The sequence below is a fragment of the Jatropha curcas genome, chromosome 6 (assembly GCF_041381405.1).
Source record: "Jatropha curcas cultivar XTBG-Jc1 chromosome 6, XTBG_Jcur_1.0, whole genome shotgun sequence".
NCBI classification, from domain to species: Eukaryota; Viridiplantae; Streptophyta; class Magnoliopsida; order Malpighiales; family Euphorbiaceae; genus Jatropha; species Jatropha curcas.
The window spans coordinates 24742373-24763462 of record NC_143156.1 but is presented as its reverse complement, the minus strand read 5'-3'; the positions used below and the strand labels follow the sequence as shown (position 1 = coordinate 24763462).

Below are 21090 nucleotides of genomic sequence, written 5' to 3'. Positions count from 1 at the left end.
GATGTGGATTTTGGCGTACTGCATCTTCTATAATACCTTGATAGTTTTCTCCATGCTCAATATTTATATCAACATTCATGCGAGGAGCTTGAACCACATTCACAAATGATTGTTGTAGGCTAAGAAATGTCAGATAAATCTGTTGCTTGGGTACCATCATCATCTCAAATAAATCATTAAATAAGTGTGTAGCATGAGATGTAGATCCATCATGTGTACCGAAACACATTGCAGAAGTATTGAAAGCAGGTATTAAATATTGAAATGGTGTTGTCTTGCCTATTTCGGAGAAAGAAGTATGAGTTTGCTGGGTTGCCATCATCAGAGTGTAATGAATATTCAATGACATTTCTAATGTTGCAGATGATACACTCCACTCAAGTTGTGGTGCAGAAGGCTGGGCATATTAGCGCGATAAGCTTCATAATAGTTATATGTCATAGGAGAAGAGACTTGATGTATATATCGTCTATTGGCGGGATTGGCGGGACTTCAACTGGAATACGTCTACATGCCATTTCATGTCTCTTTTGCGTCTGTAGTTTTTTTGATGTTTGAACACGAGGAAACTCTATAGATGTAGGGGCAGGTTGAAGCATAGGATGAGTTTCATTACGAATTTCTTCATTCATTGCACTGAATGAGCTAAACAATCTTCAACGGAATGATGGATTTGTACGTGTTGGTGATGTTGAACTATAATCTATATGTTGGAGTCCATCTGCCTGTATTAAAAAAATATTATGAAAATAAATAAGAGCAAAATTTATTATTCAATTAGAGTAAGAAATTATAAGATACGATAAAAAGATATCGAATAATTATCACAACTCCAACTTCTGCACCTCGAAATGAAATCCAACGTCTAGTTCGTTGCACATATCAAATGTACTGGACCAAAACCACCAGATTATATGTGTGTTTTGGTGAAAAAATATTTTGAGTGGATAAATATTTTTTTATTAAAATAACTAATTAATCCCGTGGACTCTTGATGCGTCCCACATCGCCCGCGGAATACATCTTGGACTAGTGTATAAGGCTGGGTTCAGTCATCCCTCTACGAGTTAGCTTTTGATGCGAAGTTAGGGGTCCAGTCCCTTATCATTTGGTATCAGAGCTCTAGCTCTGTAGGGTCGGTGTCTCATGGGGTTTGTCAGAACGCTGACTGAGGCAGTTGGGTCTTATGGGGGTGGGGATGATGCGTCCCACATCGCTCGCGGAGTACATCCTAGGCTAGTGTATAAGGCTGTGTGTATCTCATAGGGTTTTTCAGAACGCTGACTAAGGCAGTCGGGTCTTATAGGGGTGGGGATGATGCGTCCCACATTGCTCGCGGAGTACATCCTGGGCTAGTGTATAAGGCTGGATTCTGTCCTTCCTCTACGAGCTAGCTTTTTGGCGAATTTAGGCGTCCAGTCCTTTATCAGCTCTTAACAAAATCCTATTTCTTATGTATTTTTTGCTAACTAGTGATCACATCCCATAAGTTTTAGTGAAAAAGCAAATTGATAATTTAAAATTTTCATTTTGTATTGAAATCGAAAATTGGATTGATGGTTAATGAAAAATTATTGTCTATTCATATAATTACTTTTTGCTGACTGCTTATCAGTACGAGTTACTTTTTCTATTGCGTTAAAGCTACCAACTCAGTTGGTGGCTTTAGTGTAACACTCTCTCTTCATGTTATGACAAATATTAAATTAATAAATAGTTTTAAAATGACATTAGATTGAGAAATAGTTTGATGGAAGGTATTATTTTTATCAAAAGCCTGCAAAAACAAGTCATTTTTTTCCAAAACGAATGAGAAAGGTGCCTGCGTGGCTGCCTTTTGAAATTGGAAAAACAAACAATTATAAACAAACAAAATCATAAAAAGGATCTTGTAAATGAAAATATCCAAAATTTTACATGATATTATAATTTAACTTTGTTTTTATTTTTTATAATTACACCATAAAACAAGAGAGATTAAAAATTGTAAATTTATTATTTTATTTTAAAAATTATAATTTTTTTCCTAATTTCAATCATAGATTACAATTAATTTGTTTAACTTAATTTTCATTTGAAAAAAAAAAAAAAAAGACAGACTATTGAACAGAAGTTCGCCCATTAGGCTTAACCAAACCCGGCCCAGCTGCATTTAGAGCGGTTTCCAATACTCGTTGTCGTTGACATATTTACCACCGTGCCCACTTTTAGAATGACGTTCGTGTTTTTTTTTTTTTTTTTTTTTTTTTTCATCTAAAACCCTAGACAGGGTTTTTCTTCAAATTCTAATTTTTGGAGCTTGCCTCCTGTCTCTGTAACTGGAAGAACTCTTACATAAGCCAAAAACAATAGACAGCGAATTTAGGACTAACAAGCGGTATTTAAATTGCTTTGGTTTCTGCTTATTGGATTGTTAATCCTTTGGTGGGTGTTTTCATGTTTGAAATTGAAATTAGGGTTTATGTGCTATTTTACAGAAAATGGGGAAGCTTGGTAAGAAAGCGAGGAAATTTGCAAAGAAGAATCTTCAGTCTGTGTTAAAAAGAAAGCGGAAGCTTAAGTCTGTGTTCAAAAAGAAAGCTGCTAAGAGTAAGCATCGAAATGCTTATAATGGCTTGAATTCATTTCTTTTAGTTTTTGGTGTATGAGCTATTATTGACACACTGTTGCCAGTAATCAATACAGTTTACTATCTTCATGGTGTTTATACTGGAAAGCTTTGGTGGATGATATAACTCTTGTCACTTGAAATATGGTTTAGGCCTGTGCTTTTAGTTAATTGAGTTTGAATTTGTAATTGAGATAATACATGTTTTTTTTTGGGGTGCCTGATACAAAAGTACTGTTAATATGGTAGCAGCTGGAGCATTATTTGGTTGTCCGTCTAAAGGTTATTCTTTCCTTTGTTATTGCTTCAGAGGATGAGTTGCGTGAATCTGAAGACCCAGAAGGAGATGCAAAGCAGCTTTCTAATGGAAGGTAAAAAGGTGAAATTAATGCAACTAGTGCATTGTTTGACCATGGTAGAATTATTTTATTCTTTTTAATTTATAACAAGAGATTAGGCATTTTATTTTGAATCCTGTAATGTTGATTTTTATTTTCCTCTTCATTTTGATGTTTGCATATAAATCTTAAACAAACTCTTTACATATCAATTTTGTTCTCAGAAAACCTGAAGTTGAAGATATTAAAGATATTTCCCTTGATGCAATATTTGATGAAGATGACAGTGATGTGGCTGAAGATGATTTGGATAGTGATGGTTATCTATCAGAGGTTTTGAAATATGTTATGCCGAACAGTTTTCAATTATTTTCTTTTGGTTCCTTTCTTAAGCTTTCTAACATTGATGATTTGGTTAAGTGATTAGGAAGAAAGTTGTTCACATCTGCATGACATGGAAAGTGAGAGTAATCTAGAAGGTAAGTACATTGATCTCAGTTATTCCAGTCCCTGCCATTCCCCATTGTTCTTCCTTTCTTTTTTCTTTTTCGAATAATTTATATTATAGAAATTTTGCACGCAGACAACACTGGTTATAGTGCTTTATCAGTTGAGGACCGGGAAATCCATTCAGAACTTGTGAAGAAAATGAAAAAATTGGACAGGTTGAAAGATAAGGTGATAATCTTACAGTTAATTTCCCAAAATCTTGTGTTCTCAAAATTTGCAAGTGTCTTATTGCATAACAGTTTGAAGTCTGACCATTTATTGATTGTTCAGCATTGGGGTGCTAGGGAATGATGTTGATATTATGATCCTGGATGGAAAACATTAGTTCTTTTAAATATATTCTCGCTCTACACTTGTGTCCATAATGAATTATTTCTTCAGGGACAAGAGATGCTTACCTGTTGATTTACTTTTGGTAGAAACTGAACCATATTAATTAGTATCAAAGTGTGTCAATCCTTGTACAAAAAATCAAGTTATTTGCCCACTACCTTCCTGTAGGATAGCCATACAAATAACATAAAGTTAATTGCATTTATTTTAAAATATTTTGGAGTCCAAATTTTTTTTTTTTTTTTCATTTTGCTGATTATATACATGGAAGTTTTAAACTTCTTGTTCTATGTTTGTTAACTCTTTGCATATCCATATCTCTTTCTTAAAAATTCTCAGGATCCAGACTTTTTGAAGTTTTTTGAGAGCAACAGGGACCGTCTTAAAGTACTCCGAGATGAGGAAGATGTAAGTTATTAATTTAGATATATTTCCCTCCAATACAAGTATTTTCTGTATCTCATGTATTAATGTCATTAAATTTATGATCCATTTTTATATGTAAGGTGAAGGATGTTAATCCCTACATCTTATGGTGCATGTCTTAATTATGTTTTGAAAAATTTTAAGAAGCAATGATGACAGTAACAAAGTTTCTCAAAAGGTTATTATTATTATTGTTATGTAAATCAAGACTGACAGGAGGAGAAGATTGTCAAAAATATTGGATGGAGGGAGTGATAAGAATTGTTAAAACTAAAATGTTGGTATAGTTGAAGCCACATGAACAATAGGAAGATCCAATAAGAGATGAAAATGCCAATCTGAGATTGGAGATTGTTTATGATTCACGTTTAGGCCATAATGTGCTTTTCAAATCTTAAGCTTGGATTGGGCAGTTATTTGTTGTTGCCCTATCATATTGAAACATGTTTAACGAAGAAGGCAATATAAGAAGGGTAATCATGATTCTGCAAAGCAACCTTATTGCAGCTAGCATAAAAGGAATGTCAGAAGATCATTGGATTTATAAAACTTCGATATTGTGTTAATTGTTGTTGGTCAACTAAGAAGTATCTTACATGCAATTTAGTTTATGAGTATTCTTGCTGGATTTTCCATTTAATGATTTTTACTGTTTCTTTCTTTATAGCAGTTTTCAGATGAAGATGAGTCTAGTGATGATGGTAGAGAGCCAAAGAACAAAAATGGCACAATTGAAATCAGCATGTTGTTGAATAGTTCTGCAGTTGATTCTTTGTGTCAACTGGTTTCAGAGCAGCACAATGTACCTGCCCTTATAAGACTATTAAATGGGTTTAGGGCTGCTTGCCACTATGGGACTGAATCATCCAACGCTCTTAAAGATTACCTAACTTTTAGCAAGATTTTGATGTTTATGCTTCGTGAAGCTGACAGTGTATTCCATAAAATCCTCGGCATATCATGCACAAATGAAAGGAAGGAAGCTGTTTTGGAACTCAAGAATACTTCGAAATGGAAAAATCTGAAGCCATTGATAAAGACTTATTTGAGGAGTACCCTGTTTTTCTTGAATGAGGTTTCAGACTCTGAGATTTTGGCCTTCACATTATCCCGACTTAGAGCTTCAATGATTTTTTTTGCTGCTTTCCCTTCTTTACTGCAAAGACTCATCAAGGTGCATTCATTTACAAGACGCGGCAGTTTTTTTACATTAATGTGGTTAAAGCATTGAGATAACAATAATTTTCTATGGATTCTCTGGTTTTAGTTGAGTATTTAGTTTTATGTTGAACATTATCATTGACAGGTTCAAGGCCTCTTAAACCTTTAGTTATCCATGGAAGTTGTGGTGAATTTTTTATGATTTTTTATGCTAATTTCATGCTATGCGAAATCATGCTGATATTTTGAATGCAATGCAGGCATCAATTCATTTGTGGGCAACAGGTGAGGAGACTCTATCATTGCACTCTTTTCTGGTGATTAGAGATGTGGCTGCTGTATTTAACTCGGATTGTTTTGACACCTGCTTGGTTAAGTCATACAAGGCTTTTATTGGTCGCTGCAAGTTTGTGGAGCCAGTTTTATTTAAACGCATACAATTCTTGAAGAATTCTTTTGTTGAGCTGTGCTCCTTAGATGTACAGAAATCGTTTACCAAGGCAATAGTTTCTATCCAACACCTTGCTAAGATATTACAGCTTGGCTTACGAACGAAGAAGAAGGTAAGCAGTGTTCTATTTTTAATTTTTGAACTTGGGTGTGTCTGTCTGATCTATTCATACTATCATATTGGTTTAAAAGATGGGTTGCTTGACTTTGAATTTGCAATGTTTAAAGAATTTGTTATTATTCTATGCTTTGTGCTGCTTGTATGCAGGAAGCACTTAAGAAGATATGTAGCTGGCAGTATGCTAACTGTGTTGAGCTCTGGGTTGCATTTTTGTCGGCAAATATACGTTATTTTGATCTTCAAGCTTTGCTGTATATGATCATTCAGATCATAAATGGAGTAGCTGTTCTGTTCCCAGGGCCAAGATATTTGCCCTTAAGAGTTAAATGTGTTCAATGGCTGAATCACCTCTCCAGTTCTAGTGGTGTTTTCATCCCTGTTGCATCATTGACAATGGATGTTTTGGAATATAAAATTGACAAGGGAGGTAGGAAGCCAGGAAAGGAGTTTAACTTTACATCTACTATAAAGGTCAGTAATTTGTGATTTTGTTTGTCAAAGATTGGATTATGTTATTGCTAACTAGTTAATTAATTTATTATCCACTTGTTTTTCAAGTCTCAAATTACAGCATGGATTATATTCCGTGATAAAACTAACAGTAAATGATCTTCATACAGTTGCCAAAACATTGGCTTAAATCACGAAACTTCCAAGAAGAATGTGTTCTTTCTGCCATTGAACTGCTGGCAGTGCACTTTGCTCAGTGGAGCTATCATATATCCTTTCCCGAACTGGCAACTATTCCACTTATTCGCTTGAGGAAATTCCATGAAATAACTACCACTGAGAGCTTCCGGAATATCTTGAAGCGTTTTATTGATCAGGTGAGGGATTCTCCTCCAATAATAACATTTTATTATGATATAAATATACGTTGACAAACAGCAACCTTTTCCACATTTAGGACACTTTGGATGCAGCCAAATTATTAGTACTTTTAATTTTCTTACATTTGATTCCCCAAAATGGTTATGTAATGCTTGGATGTCTTGTTTTATCAATAAATGGCTAACATGAATTGCCAGCTTTGGCACTGCACATCAACCCAAAGAATTCCTGTTCAGCAAGGTAGAATTCATGGTTCTTAACATATTGCATATGGGAAACATCAACTTTTATGTCATCTAGTGGATGAGTTTTAGATTTTAGTCATTTCAGCTGCACAATAACAATATGGATAGAGACGAAGTCATGTGAAATAATTTGGATGAGATGCTGTTTGTTTTGACTTCTACACGGAACTAGATTCTTAAAATCTTTACCTCAATATGTATGGAATATTAAGAATGAAGGTATTAGTCCTAGACTGTTGGTCCAAACATATGAAATTGTATGGTGGGCATAAATCATTCATGCTGCTCAGGCTATGGCCGCTGTTTTTTGGGTGATAAGAAATGATTCTCTTGTTTCTTCTTTTTCCTTGGTTTTTAACAGATGCATAAGTGTTTTGTGACTGTTTAATAATGTATAGGGGTAGGAATGAATGCTTCAACAATGACATGTTTATTATTTTTTTTTTCTGCTGCTATAGGTAGAACAGAATATTGAATTTGTGCGGAAGAAAAGAGATGAAGTTGCTTTTTCCCCAAGAGATCAGCAATCTGTTGAATCATTTCTGCAGGTTTGCATCTTCTTTTTCTTCCCTCCTTTCCTTTTTTTTTTTTTTTTTTTTTTTTTTTTTTTTTTTTTTTTTTTTCGTGAGGCTTAAAAGGATATTTGTTGTTTTCTAATGATTTTGAGAATTTATACCAAATCGAAGTGAAGGATTAAGATAAAATGTAGAAACTTGGGGTGGGAATAGGAGATGTAGGCACAAGTGATCAGTGGGGCTGGGCACTTCTCGAGAAAACAGCCGAACTGAATCAGTTCAGTTCATACAGAAAAAACCAAACAAAAAAAAAAAGGGTCTGGTTCAGTTTTTAAACATCTTAAAAAACAAAGGAAAAAATGACGAAACCAATCCAAATGGATTTGGCTTATGATAATTTTGGTTTGACTTTCTCTATTGGAAATTTCGGTTTATTTGGTTTGGGTCGACCAAATGATCACCTCTGGTGTTCAGGGGCGATTTAGTTATGTGAAAAGTTAATTAATTAATTCAGGTTACTTGGCAGAGTATTTATAGGGCTCTTTTCAAAGCAGAATTTTAAAGAACAAAAGTTCAAACTTTGGACCTATTTGCTTCATGACAGTATTCTGGTTCAACGAAGAAAGAATCAACTTAATTGACCAAATCACAATTGATTCACTTGATTCAACCCTGATCTCTGGATTTATGGTTCAAGTTCAACCTATAGATTCAAATTGCTCGGGTGGGGAAACAACTCAGTGCCATACCCAAAAGGTGCATTAAACAATATTTACCAAAACAGGGTAGTCTGGAAAATAATGAAAAAGGGGGTTCTTTCTGCTGATTGAGCCAAAAAACAGTGAATACTGCTCACTGTTCTTGTCCTGCTTTTGCTGAATGCTTGTATCAGAAAAAGAACCCTATTTGCAAAATATTATATTTATCTACACCTTTTGGGTAAATGGTCCAATCATACTGTTCTAATGACAATGCATGTGCATTAATTGTGCTTATAATGTGTGCAGCTAGAGAAGCCCAGTGGCAATATGCCATTTACTCAATACTACAGAAGTCTCGTGGAAAAATCTGCTTCTAGGAATTTACTTAGTCATAAAAATATGAGGTGCGTCTTCTCTTTAATTATGGAGATTGTCAAATCTGGTATTTGACCAGTTTTAAGTAAGCCTATAAATCACTCTTATTTTTGGCAAGTAAACAATGGGAGTTTTTGCAGTTACTTGGAGCAGAAGCAATCAAAAAGAAAGAGACAACTTCCAAACAATAATGTAGATGTGGCTGTTAATGGGAAGAAGATTCAAGTTAAATAGATCAAAAAGAGATTCCAGATGAATGCTTTCCTGCTACCTTATTTGATTTGTAAAATTAGAGAACCCCTTTTTTCTCGCCTTTTACTTTCTTCGGCGAAATATACACTTTATTTAGGCTTCTAGATGTTCTAGTATTGGAACAGATTCAGTCAGCACTATTGTTTATATCTGCAGAAATTAGGTTTAAGAACCATTCTGTGGACCAATTTTCCATGCTGTAATGCTGAAATCAAGTTTTGGTTTATAATATTAATTAACTTATTACTTGTTTGTTAGAGTTGAATATTGAACCCAGTGAAGATAAAACCCTTGGAGATTTTCTTGTTTTTAGAACTCATCAACGTAAATCGATGAAGAGAATAGTTGGTTTCAGTTGTTATTTGATGTGCTGTAGGATAGTCGCACTGTACTGTATATTTTGGCTTTGTCATGATACACAACTTTATGAATAATTTCCTTCAGTTGAGATGCTGATGCAGAGAAGTTGTCTGCACCATGTTTAGTTCCCGAGAGAATGAGGGAAAAGACAGGAAAAAGAGAGTACAGATTCAGAGAAGAGTTACTATTCATTCCTCAAATTCATATTACAAATTGACCTAGGATTGGCTGACCTTTTTATTACAGATTTGGTTAGTTATAAACGGTTTAAAACGATTATAGGTAATAAAGTTTATCATCTGTAATGGGTTTGGGTAGGACAAGGGTTTTATTGATTATATTAAACGGATGTGGTAATATAGATTGGCATTCTACTTGTTTATGCTGCATGAATTGCATTTTTTGAAAATGAAACCTGTAGGAAAGATTCCAATAGTTTATACAAACAAAAAAATAAAATAATCCCAAATTTGTTTGGATTAATGACACAAGAAGCACTAATTATTAATTAATCAGACAGTCCTGAATTCCAAATCAAGAAAAGGCTGCACTTTTTGTTTTTATTGCAATTCTTAATCTCTCTATATTGCTGCACATTTGTTTCATTTTGATTTTTTTTTTTTTTTAATTTTATTAATGCAAGTTGATAGAGGTTGACCGATTAATATTTGATTTCAACTCGTTGAATTAATTTTGATAGCCGGCATATATTATTCAGGTTTTATGTTATGATGGCTCTTAACAAAAAGCTGACTAAATGATTAATACTAATATAAAGGGTGTAAAGGACCACATTAGCCCTAATGACAAGATGGATTATTACGTGATCATAAAGATAAGGTAATATTACCTCTGTTCTGTAATATTTGACATATTTAAAATTTTACATTTTATGAAAAAATCATTAAATGTGTTTAAATTACAATAAATTATTGAGTGAATTGATTATATTATCTTTAATTTAATATTAATTCTCAAAAAAATCATTAAATTGAAATAGTAATTATTCGTCATATATAAAAGGTAAACATGGAAAAAAAATATTTATTATTCTTTGAAATCACAAATGTGTAAACTATTTTGGAACAAGCTATTTTCTCAAATGTGATAAGTATTATGAAACAGATGTAGAGCATTTAACGTAAAGAGGTCTTTAATAAGCTGAGTCGAATTAAGCTCTACTGTTAACTCAATTCGAGTTAAAAACTTAATTTTAACTTAGCTCGATTATAGTCTATAATTAAAAACGATGTAGTTGTTTATAAATCTAAACTATGATTGTTTATTAAATAAATTTGATAAATATACTTAGATTAGACTGGGTAAACCTATTGAAAGTAAAATTAACTATATTTATCCGAGATTATGAATTTTTACGACATTTATAGCATAAACAATTTTTTTAAAAATTAAAATTGATTAATACACGTTTACCAAAATAAAGCGAATGAACCATAATGAATACATCTCTGAGCTAAAAAAATATCATTTTTAAAAATATTCACACATAAAATTTACAATAGTTTTTCTTTTACTAAAGTTACAGAGTGATAATTGGATCGTGATTTAACTCGAGTCTTTCATATTAAACTCAGAAAATTTTTATACTAAAGACGTGACTATTTATTGGCTGGACTAGTGCTCATCGCCTAATTTACAATGATTAAAACCATTTAGAATACAATCATTTATACATAAAAAAAAAAATTTATAATCTCTTGCTTTGGAAATTCATTTAGTAAAAATTGCATTTCAATTAATCTACAACTGACATAAATAACTAATTTACCTAAAAAACTTTCTCCACCTTATCACAGCCGTTGTGCAATCCAATGAAGCCTTAACCATAGCATTTGCATAGTTACTCTTTGCACCCAAACCCCCTAATAAAACCCCACCAACCTCTCTTTCTTTTACCACTTCTCTCAACCAATTCTTTTACATAGTCGGACTGGAACATCGTCGCCGGACTTCTAACGCTCCGCCTCATTTTACTATCACTAAGCTTATTTTGCCTTGTTTTAATGTCATTTAACTCCATCTCCATTGGATATCTTCCAATACCAAAAGCCAACAAATACCACCTTGACTTGGACGGACTTGAAAATAACGCCGGTACTTTCTTCACCGGAAAATCATGTTTCTTTTCCGATGATGCCTCTGGAAATGTCTTACAAGTTCTGTACGTCTTTTCTTGTTCTTGTTGAATCTTTAATGCAGAAGTACTTTTTGATCTATTTAAAGAAAATGATTTCCAAGAAAATATACTACTTTTCTTGCGTTCTTTGAGCTCATCACTGATGTTTTGACATGAGCTTCGTTCTTGTTCTCGTTCTCCTTTATATGGAATGAGCTTTCCACAAAATATGATATTATCTTTAGGAGAAGAAGCTGCAGAGAAATCTTCCTTCGCAGAGAAGAACTCAAACATTTCTTGATCAAAAGAGGAGCTTTCTTGATCTTCATTTGCCACGTCATTAACCCAGTAATCACTAGAGGAATTGTTATTTAAAGGAAGATCAGAAAGAGAGAGTGTTTCATCGTTTTCATCATCAAAATCTTCGAAGTCATTGTTTTCTTGCACTGGCTTCAGCAACCAATCTTTGGCATACATAGTAGAATAAGATGCAAAAGAAAGAGAAACAAGATGTACCCAAAAGAAATATTTTGGAGCAATAGTAAAGAAAAAAAAGATTTGGGCTCGTTGTAGTTTGATATGAGAGAGTCAAGCCAATTAGTCACAAACATATATATATATATATATATGAATATACTTAGTAATTATTGATTTTAAAAATGTGAGTAGAGAGAAGTGAATTGCAAATTTAAAAATTATGTTAGGGGCTAATTATTATTAAAAAGATATATATTTTTTGATAATGGAGGGTGGCTCTCTAGATTAAGGACAAAAGGCTTATTTAGGAAAATAAAAGGAAAAGTAGCTAGGGTGATACTCTTTATGCCTTCTAGAAGAGGAGGCGGTCATAGATTGACAATTCAATAAAAATAAAAAAAAAAATAGAGCGTCAGTTTTAGTTTTTTTTAGATAAGAATTTTAGTTTTTATTGCCTTTTTTTTATCCTTTGTCATAATGTCGCGATCTTCTTACGTGGACGGATTAATCGGTGTTCAGAATGGACATAATATTTAGATAAAATTATTTCAAGAACAGTGGTTTCAAATTTCGAGTCTTAATATTAGGAATGAAAGTGAGACGAATATTTTAAAATATTTGCTCTACTCGATTTGTTCAATAAGAATATGAATAGAGTATGGAAATTAGACTTTAGGTACACGCTACCCATTATTTCTTATAATAAACGGTTTTCGTTATAAGTGCCTGTAGTTACTCTATCAATTTATTAGTAAAAAATGAATTTTGAAAAAGTTCAGATTTAGATAATTTGCTTGAATGAAAAATTTGCTTGAATATGGAGCTAGCACCTATTATTTTTTATTCCTTTAATTTGTGTGCAGTTCACTTTGTATTAATGGGTCGGTGATTAGCTAGTTTGTTAGGTTACAATGTTTGTCTATTTTTGAGGTGCAAATAGAATAGGATAATTAAGGATATTGGTTGGGATTTTTTTAAGGTTATATGGGACCATCTGGGTCCAAATTTGAAGCATTCATTGGCAACTAGTGACGCACATTCTATTTTCCACGTTGGACTATTATTTTCCTACTATTAATTAATTAATGTTATAATTAAGACAAATGATTAAGTAATTAATGAAAAAGGGTTCTTATATAAATGCTAATAAAGCATGTGCTCCAATATAATCTATGACTCAAGTGTAACAAACGGTCCCCTACTGTCAGAATTTGTCAATTGGACAGCAAAAATTTTAGTGCTTTGTTGTTTAAAGAATTTAAAATTAGTAAAAGCATGATTTTAATTTAAATTATTTGAATGAGTAAGTTAAATTTAAATCCACATCTCCAATAAATATTTCATTTGTATTTATGAAGTTATATAGACTCATAGTTTTTTTTTTTTTATCAACTAGTATACTTATATTTGCAATCACTCAATTTTAAGTTATCGAATATATATAGATATATAAATTAATTAAGCTTATTAGTATTTAGTAGAGATATTCAAGTACGTGTCCAATTCTAGAAGATTGGAAATTGTACTCTCTCTCTCTCACTCTATTTGATTTGGTCCATTTGGGAGTTATTTATGTAAATTAATTACTTTGTCCAACTAGGAATTTTGTAGAATCTAGTAAAATACTCGTGGAAATTACAAACGTACCTTAGAAGAAATGTTGGGTTCAAAAGTAATAGTAGTTTCGACTATTTCCATTACTTTGTTTGTTCTAGACATGACCTTAACTTTTTCTTGTTTGGTTCATCTTTCAATATTTTCCTGGAAAAATAGGTTAAACATATAATTACAATCTCAATTTGTGGGTTTACATGTATAATATGTTTAACTTGGAAAAATCTCAATAAAAACACTCTTTCCATTTCACTTTAATAACAATATTTATTATTTTCATAAGGATTAAGAAAATTATTAAAATTCATTGATTTTCTAAAAAAATCGATAAAATGTCTAAATTGCTTTTCTTAAAAAATATATATATATATATATATATATAAACAAATGGCACCTAATAAATATATATGAGTAAAATTAGAAAAAAATAATTAATATGGTCTCAAAATTCTAAATGATGGAACAAGATGAAATGTCTATTTGTTGCTATTAAAGTGGAACAGAGGAGTACGTTGTATTAAGAAGATTTTTGGAATCTTAATAAATAAAATTTTCTATTTTGATTAAAATTTTAGAAATCTAATTAATCCCATTACATCTGAATTTTTTTGCTAATTACAATCTTGAATTATCTTATTTATAAATAAAATGACCACCTAACTACAAAATTGTTGTTATGTGGAAAAGACTAGTCAACTTATATATATTTTTGTTATTATGATTTGAGTACAATGCAAGATCCATAGGTTCAGCCATATTTTTCTATACTCAATGCACCAATTCCAAGTTCTCTCTATTATTAACAATCAAATCATTTATTCATGTTCCCCTCAAAAAAAAAAAAAAAAAAAAATCACTTGTGTGTGAGCCAGATTAGTTTGACTTGAAATCAAATATGATTTCTATTTTTTTTTTTTTTTTTTTATGTTTCTATTTAAATGTCTGTTGCTAAACTACATCTTTTAGTGAATTTTAATATTGAGTTTAAAATTTTTTATAATAATTTATAAAAATAACTTCAATTTCAATTATATATTGTTATAAAATCTAATTTATTTATTAATTGGAAGGCCCAATGGATCAAAATAATACTAAAGATTACACAACAGGGATAGTCCTTTCCTGTCACTAAATTGATGAAAACACTCATGGTCGAGAGAACTCAAACTTAAAACCTCACATTCCTCACATAAGTGAGAAGATCAAGATTAAATAGACCACACCTGATTGACTATTATAAAATCTAATTAATAATATATTAAAATAGAAACTAATATATTTACTTTGAAAAATAGAAAAATTAATACATTATGACTTAAACAGTAAGGCATACTTTTTTTCCGAATGTATAATAAGGCATATTTAAATAATCAAGCATATATTAATTTTAATTTTTCTTTTTCTTCTTTGGTCATTTCTAACATTAATTAAAATTACTATTAAATTGTATAATACTAAAACAAAATGACTTAAATAGCACGACATATTAAATTTGAATGATGATTTATATGAAGTTACAAGATTCGATACATAGAAAAACACTTACAAAGAAAAACATTCACGAACTCTAAAACAAAATTAGTTTTGTTTCTAAGTAGATGTGGAGTGGAGATATTCGTAGGAATTGGTGAGTTTGATGGGTAATTAATTTATCATGAGCAAGGGACCAAAATTCTTAAAGTTTATATATATACATACAAAGGCTTGCAGAAAACATGGATCTCTACATTCTCAAAAAATTCTTCTGATCTATATTGCCATAATTTCTAGATTTAAGATAAGATTCCTGATTGTAACAAGTCTATTGTTTTGTTGTTTCCTGAATTTCAGGTCCTATAAATATTTTCTCATCCATCACTTGGCTTGTGACCAATTTTTCTTTTCTTTTCTTTTTGATTGGGAGTTCTAGAATCAGCAAATTAAGTTATTACACCACTTGGAATTATTGGAAGGTATTGGTAGGTTACCATAATGTGTACTTTGACCTGCAAAAATACAAAACCAATGTGAACCTTTATTTTATTATTGTTACGTGCTACGAATCTATATCCTGTCTGCACAGCACAAGTATCTAGGTTGACGATTCTTTTGTCTTCATTTTGCAAATATATATATATATATATATATATATATATATATATATATATATATATATATATATATATATATATATTCTTCTAATTTTTTAAGGTAAAAACATCGTAATCATTAAGGATAAAAAGAAAACAAACAATATGAAATACGCTTAAGTTGATAATTTTACAAGATTAAAGGATCGATCTGCGAGAAAACATTTATGAAGAGAGATAATTATGAATTTTGAATAAAATTAGTCTGTTTTGAATTGGATATTAATTTGAAAGTAAATTAATAATTTTCATATTATTATAAATCGTTTGTTGGCCTTCATGGATAGGAATATGCCTGAAAAGGGTAAACCATTCTTGTATATATTTTCATATTTACAAATTTTTCCGTGTAACATTTCATGTCTGCATGTCTAACAATATTTAATGGAAGGAGTAATTTATTTTTCGTTGAAGTATTTAATGGAAGAGTAATACATCTAGTTTTTTATTATCATAAATTTTTTTTAATTAAAACTGAATGTGAAGACGCTCGTGAGGTAACAAAAAAAAAAAAAAAAAAACAAAATTCAAATACTTAGCTGTTGTTAAATATTTTGTGGCATGCTTACATTTTCTTTTTTTCTTTTTTTCTTGAAATAAAAAAAAAGGGAATGTGAATCAAAATCCATTATGATATTATTTAAGATATTACCGTCCTTTTAGAGAACAAAGATTATCTATTACTAAACATGGCGAAACTTTTTATTTAAAATTTTACTGACTTGTAGGTTTTATTTTTTGGAAAACCTTCCAAATTTAATTATTATACGATAAACTTTTAAGATCACAACCGAAATTGTTTTCATTCTTACTATCATCAACAAGATCACCATGAATCTCTATAAACAAAATAACAAAAGACCATAAACTCCCCACATTTCTGAAACCTAACCTAATTCATTAGCAACCCAAAGTCTGTAAATTATATGTAAGAAAGACAACTAACTTGAATCATGACTTCAAAACTGAACTATTTATTCACAATTTTTACAACATAAGGATAAAGTGATACATACCCAGACAATACAATAAGCTGTTAGTTCTTCATACAATTACACCTTCACAAGCATGCGAAGGAACTAATACATGGAAGCTATACAAGGCTTCACATTCAACAATAATTACAACAGGGTACAATAATCATAACTCTGGAATAAGAGTTACATCATGGAAGCTTTATAAGGCTTCATAGCCTAATCATAACTCTGGAATAAGAGTTGCATCATCGAAGCTATACAAGGCTTCATAGCCTAATCATAACTTCGGAATAAGAGTCACATCATGGAAGCTATTTAGGCTTCAATAGCCTAATCATAACCCCGGCATAAGAGTTGTACCGGTTTCAATAAGCATAACATTTTTATAAATGTATAGCTGCGGATTTAGGAGGAAACAGACCATACTATGAATCATGAAGCATTGCAGCCTGAAGTTTAATGCTGCACGTGTGAAATCAAGTCTTAACTGGACACTATCATTAGGCAATCAACGGCTAGCTAGCTAGATAAACCACTGATACTATATAAGGAACCATACAAGAGGTGTTGGGTTCCTACTATAATAATCTTTCTTTCTGATGCATTTTAAGGTACCTTTTTAGGCGTACCTACATCATACCAAGTCTCCAGTTCTAGTATATTATGCTGTACACTGCTTTATCCAGTCTTCCCACAGTTGGATATCTCTCTGCAAAAAGCATCACATGATTATAAGTTTGCTTCTTATGCCTTACATTAACAAAATCAAGAAAAATGCAGCATTTCTCACCTCAGAAAATGTATTTTCTCCTCTTCCAGAAGAAGTCCAGGGATAATCATCTTCAAGGATTGAGCTGTATTGGTTTTGTAACATTACTTCTTGGGAATTAAAATTCATCAAGGGGTTCAGAATAACTGGAACCTTATACTGACTTTGCTCTGCTTGAGATGTTTCTCCAGCATTATAAGCCACATAGGAACTTGGATAATGTTTGAGGGGTGACACATCAGTCTTCTCAGGTTGATTTTGATTATCAAAATCGGAAGGTGTTTCCGAGATGGAACTCCACACACCTTTTGTAGAAGCTGATATGTTGCTGCTCTTACTAGGATTTTGATTCTTTAAATCCAAAGGATCAAGGTTACTTGGTTTGCCTTTCTCATAAAATGATTCTTTAGGCATTTCATTTGAGTTTTGATTTACAGGACTAGAAGTCATGCAGGGACTTCCTTCACCTTTGTTATTTGATGAAACAGTAGTTATCTCATATGAATTTTGATCTTGTAAACCAGAAGTTGTGTAACTTGGTTTACTGTTCTTATAAGATGACGTAGCAGTCATCTCGTTTGGATTATAATTTTCTATATCAGATGCCATCAAGGATATCGTTTCACCCTCCTTATAGGATGAAACGTCAGTCATCTGGGAAAATTTCTGATTCCCCAAAGTAGAAGCTATTAAGCTCCCTGTTTCACCTGTGTTGCAGGTTGAGATAGAAATAACCTCACATAGGCTTTGATTGTCATAATCTAAAGCCTCTAGGTTACTTGCTTCAACTTTGTCATTGGTTGCAATAGCAGCCATCTTTTTTGAATTTTGATTTGACAAATCAGAAATTATATGGTTGCTATTTCTAGGTTCACCTTCACCATAGGCTTGTTAGGATTAATTCAAAATAATATTATGAAAAATCTGTTGAGATTTCAATTTTATTTAGTGCAGATATTCTGCATAGAATTTGATATTTCTGTTATTAGGATTGAGGATTTTTAGGAGTATTTTAGATATTCTTTGATTCACTTGTAAGCCTATAAATAGGCACATTCTTTTGTTAATTAAAAAAGTGCAAAAATGCAGTGCAAAACATGAAGTGCTAAACATTGTTAATCATCTTGTGCATTTCCATTCTTCCTTCCAAAATTTCAACATGGTATCAGAGCCTGTCTGTTAAATGGCTACAAACACTATTCCATTTCCTTCCCTAAAAATCTCAACATGGATTAAAGAAATCCCTTCATTGTCATCCAACCCAACTATGGTTCAAATTAAGAATCATAGCGAAGAAAAAGCCAAAAATTCAAAGCAAAAACCTGCCTTCATATTCAAAAAGATTGCAGGTATAAAAATCAATCAAATTTTGTGCAAGAGGAAGGAACTCTTCTTTGAGTATTGGAGAGAAGTGCTCCAAGAGAATATTGGAGAGATGTGCTCCAAAATAAAAGAAAGTGATGAGAAGTGCATCAATATTTGAAGAGAAGTGCTTCAAAAAAAAAAAATTGCTAGTTTGATGAGAAGTGCATCAATATTTGGTGAGAAGTGCATCAAAATGATGAGTTGGAGAGAGGTGCTTCAACAAAGTTAATTGAAGAGAAGTGCTTCAAATGCTAGATTAAAATTTTAATTGTTAATTATTGTAATAAAAATATTATGTTTGAATTAAGAGAGAATGTTAGGATTAATTCAAAATAATATTATGAAAAATCTGTTGAGATTTCAATTTTATTTAGTGCAGATATTCTGCATAGAATTTGATATTTCTGTTATTAGGATTGAAGATTTTTAGGAGTATTTTAGATATTCTTTGATTCACTTGTAAGCCTATAAATAGGCACATTCTTTTATTAATTAAAAAAGTGCAAAAATGCAGTGCAAAACATGAAGTGCTAAACATTGTTAATCATCTTGTGCATTTCCATTCTTCCTTCCAAAATTTCAACAAGGCTGAATACGCCCTGATCTCCTCCGATATTTTATTTTCAGAAGCAGAAGCTGAAACTGAAGCTGATTCGCCTTTTCTTGCCTTCTTTTGTGCTCTTGGCTTATTGCAAATTGGTTCCACTTTCTTCGACCTCTTAACTGTTTTTTTCTTCTCATTTGGCTTCTCCTTCAATTTGCAAAGAACATAGTTACCCTGAGAAGCATATTACAGTTTGTAAATTCCATATTCCGCATTACAAATCAGTATAATCAGAATTTCTAAACACTGTATCACTAAAACTTAAGAGGAAATACCAGAGCAAACAGGAAACATAATTGATGAGTGGGATATAGCTCATGGAGTTATATAACCAAAACCTCAAGGAATCAGTATAGCTAATTGACATTAATGCATGGATTCCCATTGGGGCTACATTAAAATTCATTTTCAATTTCTTTCAAGTAATTATTATAAATTGTCTGATTAAACTTGAACAAATAAATCCATAAAGAAGGGAGGGAAGGAAACTTTTCCCTGTGAGTTGTGAAAGACAACAAAAGTTTTGCCTGTCCATGATCATGTGGATAAAAACAAATACTTTTCCCTGTTCTGAACAGTGGCCAGGATAATTAAGTTTCTATCCTGTGTTTTTTTCTGTTGGGCCCAATTGTACCGCAAAGAAATGAGCCTTGGGTTATGAAACAAAGAGCCAATTTTCATTAAAGAATAAGGATTTAAGCATTTAATTTCATGAAACAGAGTGTTGCAATTACCTGAATAGGCGAGTTGAGTTCTGCAGTGTACTCATACTCGTGCATGACCCAGTGAGTCGCGTCAGGATTATGGAAAACTAAAATTCTCTTAGTTCCTATCTCCTCATCACTCCCTTCCTGAGTGACTGAGCGAGGATCACCGGTGATTTTCCAGTATCCATTCCCCGCCTTTCGGTTAGCCAGTCCACTATTATTGCGGTACTCGCGAAGATAAAAGAAAAACCATACTTTATCGGTGGATTTATTCTTGGACAGACCTATACACACATTTTTCATCCTCTTAATTCATAATTAAAAAAAAAAAAAATTAGAAGAAAGAGACAAAGATTGGAGACGAGCTACTTACCAGGTAGATCCCAAGGGTTATAATTGCAGAATTTAATAACCTCAACGATGTCGGAGCCGTCGATAGGATCACCATGCCTCTTCCGCTTCAAGTAATTTCCAACCAGTTGTTGATCGGTCGGTGAAAATCTCCATCCGACCGGCAAGTTTTGAGCAAATAAAACCGGTGCATTTGCCATGCCTTTGAACAACAAAAAGGACTTAGAGCAAGAAAAATAAAACAACAGAACTAGAAATGAAAAATACACTCACCGGAGGAGGAGGAGGAGGAGGAGGAGGAGGAGGGGGAGGGGGAGTTATTAGTCATTCCGGTTGCTAAAATAGCAGCCAGCGAGCAACCAGAAGAAGAATGAAAGAGAAGGAACTTGCAGTCAGTAGAGGAGGAAGCTTTAGGGAAATGGAGTGGAAAGCTAGTTCCAGTGAAGTGTGAAATTTGTTTCCATTTTCACTCACACACTGGATTGACTATCTGTACTGTACGATGATTAGTCTTCCACCAGAGTCACTGCTACTTCTCTATTACTTGTAGGAGAAGGAATGATGACTCACTAATCCACTGTTCTATGTTATTTATTTATTGATTTATTTTATTGTATTTTTTACCGCTTGTTGAAGAAGATAGCCAAAAGAAAACAAATATTCGTGGATCCCACCACTGAGACCTCTGTCAGTCCTTCGCTTTGCACTTTTTCAATTTTAGTAACGGAAGTACT

At 32.2% G+C, this 21090-nt stretch overlaps 3 protein-coding genes across 5 annotated transcripts; 1 reads left to right on the top strand and 2 right to left on the bottom strand.

The window, feature by feature from the left end:
• The first annotated feature begins 2229 nt into the window (after positions 1–2229).
• On the top strand, positions 2230–9123 carry LOC105645510 (Noc2p family). Of its 3 annotated transcripts, none has more exons than XM_012231127.4 (14): positions 2230–2377; positions 2478–2589; positions 2919–2979; positions 3171–3279; positions 3374–3425; positions 3530–3624; positions 4129–4197; positions 4886–5389; positions 5637–5939; positions 6095–6418; positions 6568–6774; positions 7482–7571; positions 8546–8643; positions 8755–9123. In XM_012231127.4, the coding sequence occupies exons 2-14, from the start codon at positions 2481–2483 to the stop codon at positions 8846–8848; spliced, it is 2115 nt and encodes a 704-aa protein (XP_012086517.1). In that variant the 5' UTR covers positions 2230–2377; positions 2478–2480; the 3' UTR covers positions 8849–9123. The 3 variants fall into 3 exon arrangements, with proteins under 3 accessions (XP_012086517.1, XP_012086516.1, XP_020539489.1); XM_012231126.4 differs by having other exon boundaries at positions 4883–5389; XM_020683830.3 differs by lacking the exons at positions 2230–2377; positions 2478–2589; positions 2919–2979 and having other exon boundaries at positions 3367–3425; positions 4883–5389.
• A 1964-nt stretch (positions 9124–11087) lies between these two features.
• LOC105645515 (uncharacterized) lies at positions 11088–11840 on the bottom strand. The gene has a single exon (XM_012231132.1). The coding sequence runs from the start codon at positions 11838–11840 to the stop codon at positions 11088–11090; it is 753 nt and encodes a 250-aa protein (XP_012086522.1).
• A 4764-nt stretch (positions 11841–16604) lies between these two features.
• On the bottom strand, positions 16605–20947 carry LOC105648239 (uncharacterized). Its single transcript, XM_089723252.1, has 6 exons — positions 20630–20947; positions 20379–20558; positions 20033–20289; positions 19250–19472; positions 17351–18216; positions 16605–17269 (listed from the first exon to the last, which is right to left on the bottom strand). Exons 1-6 carry the CDS (start codon positions 20682–20684, stop codon positions 17222–17224), a joined length of 1629 nt encoding a protein of 542 aa, XP_089579378.1. The 5' UTR covers positions 20685–20947; the 3' UTR covers positions 16605–17221.
• Between the last annotated feature and the right edge of the window lie 143 nt (positions 20948–21090).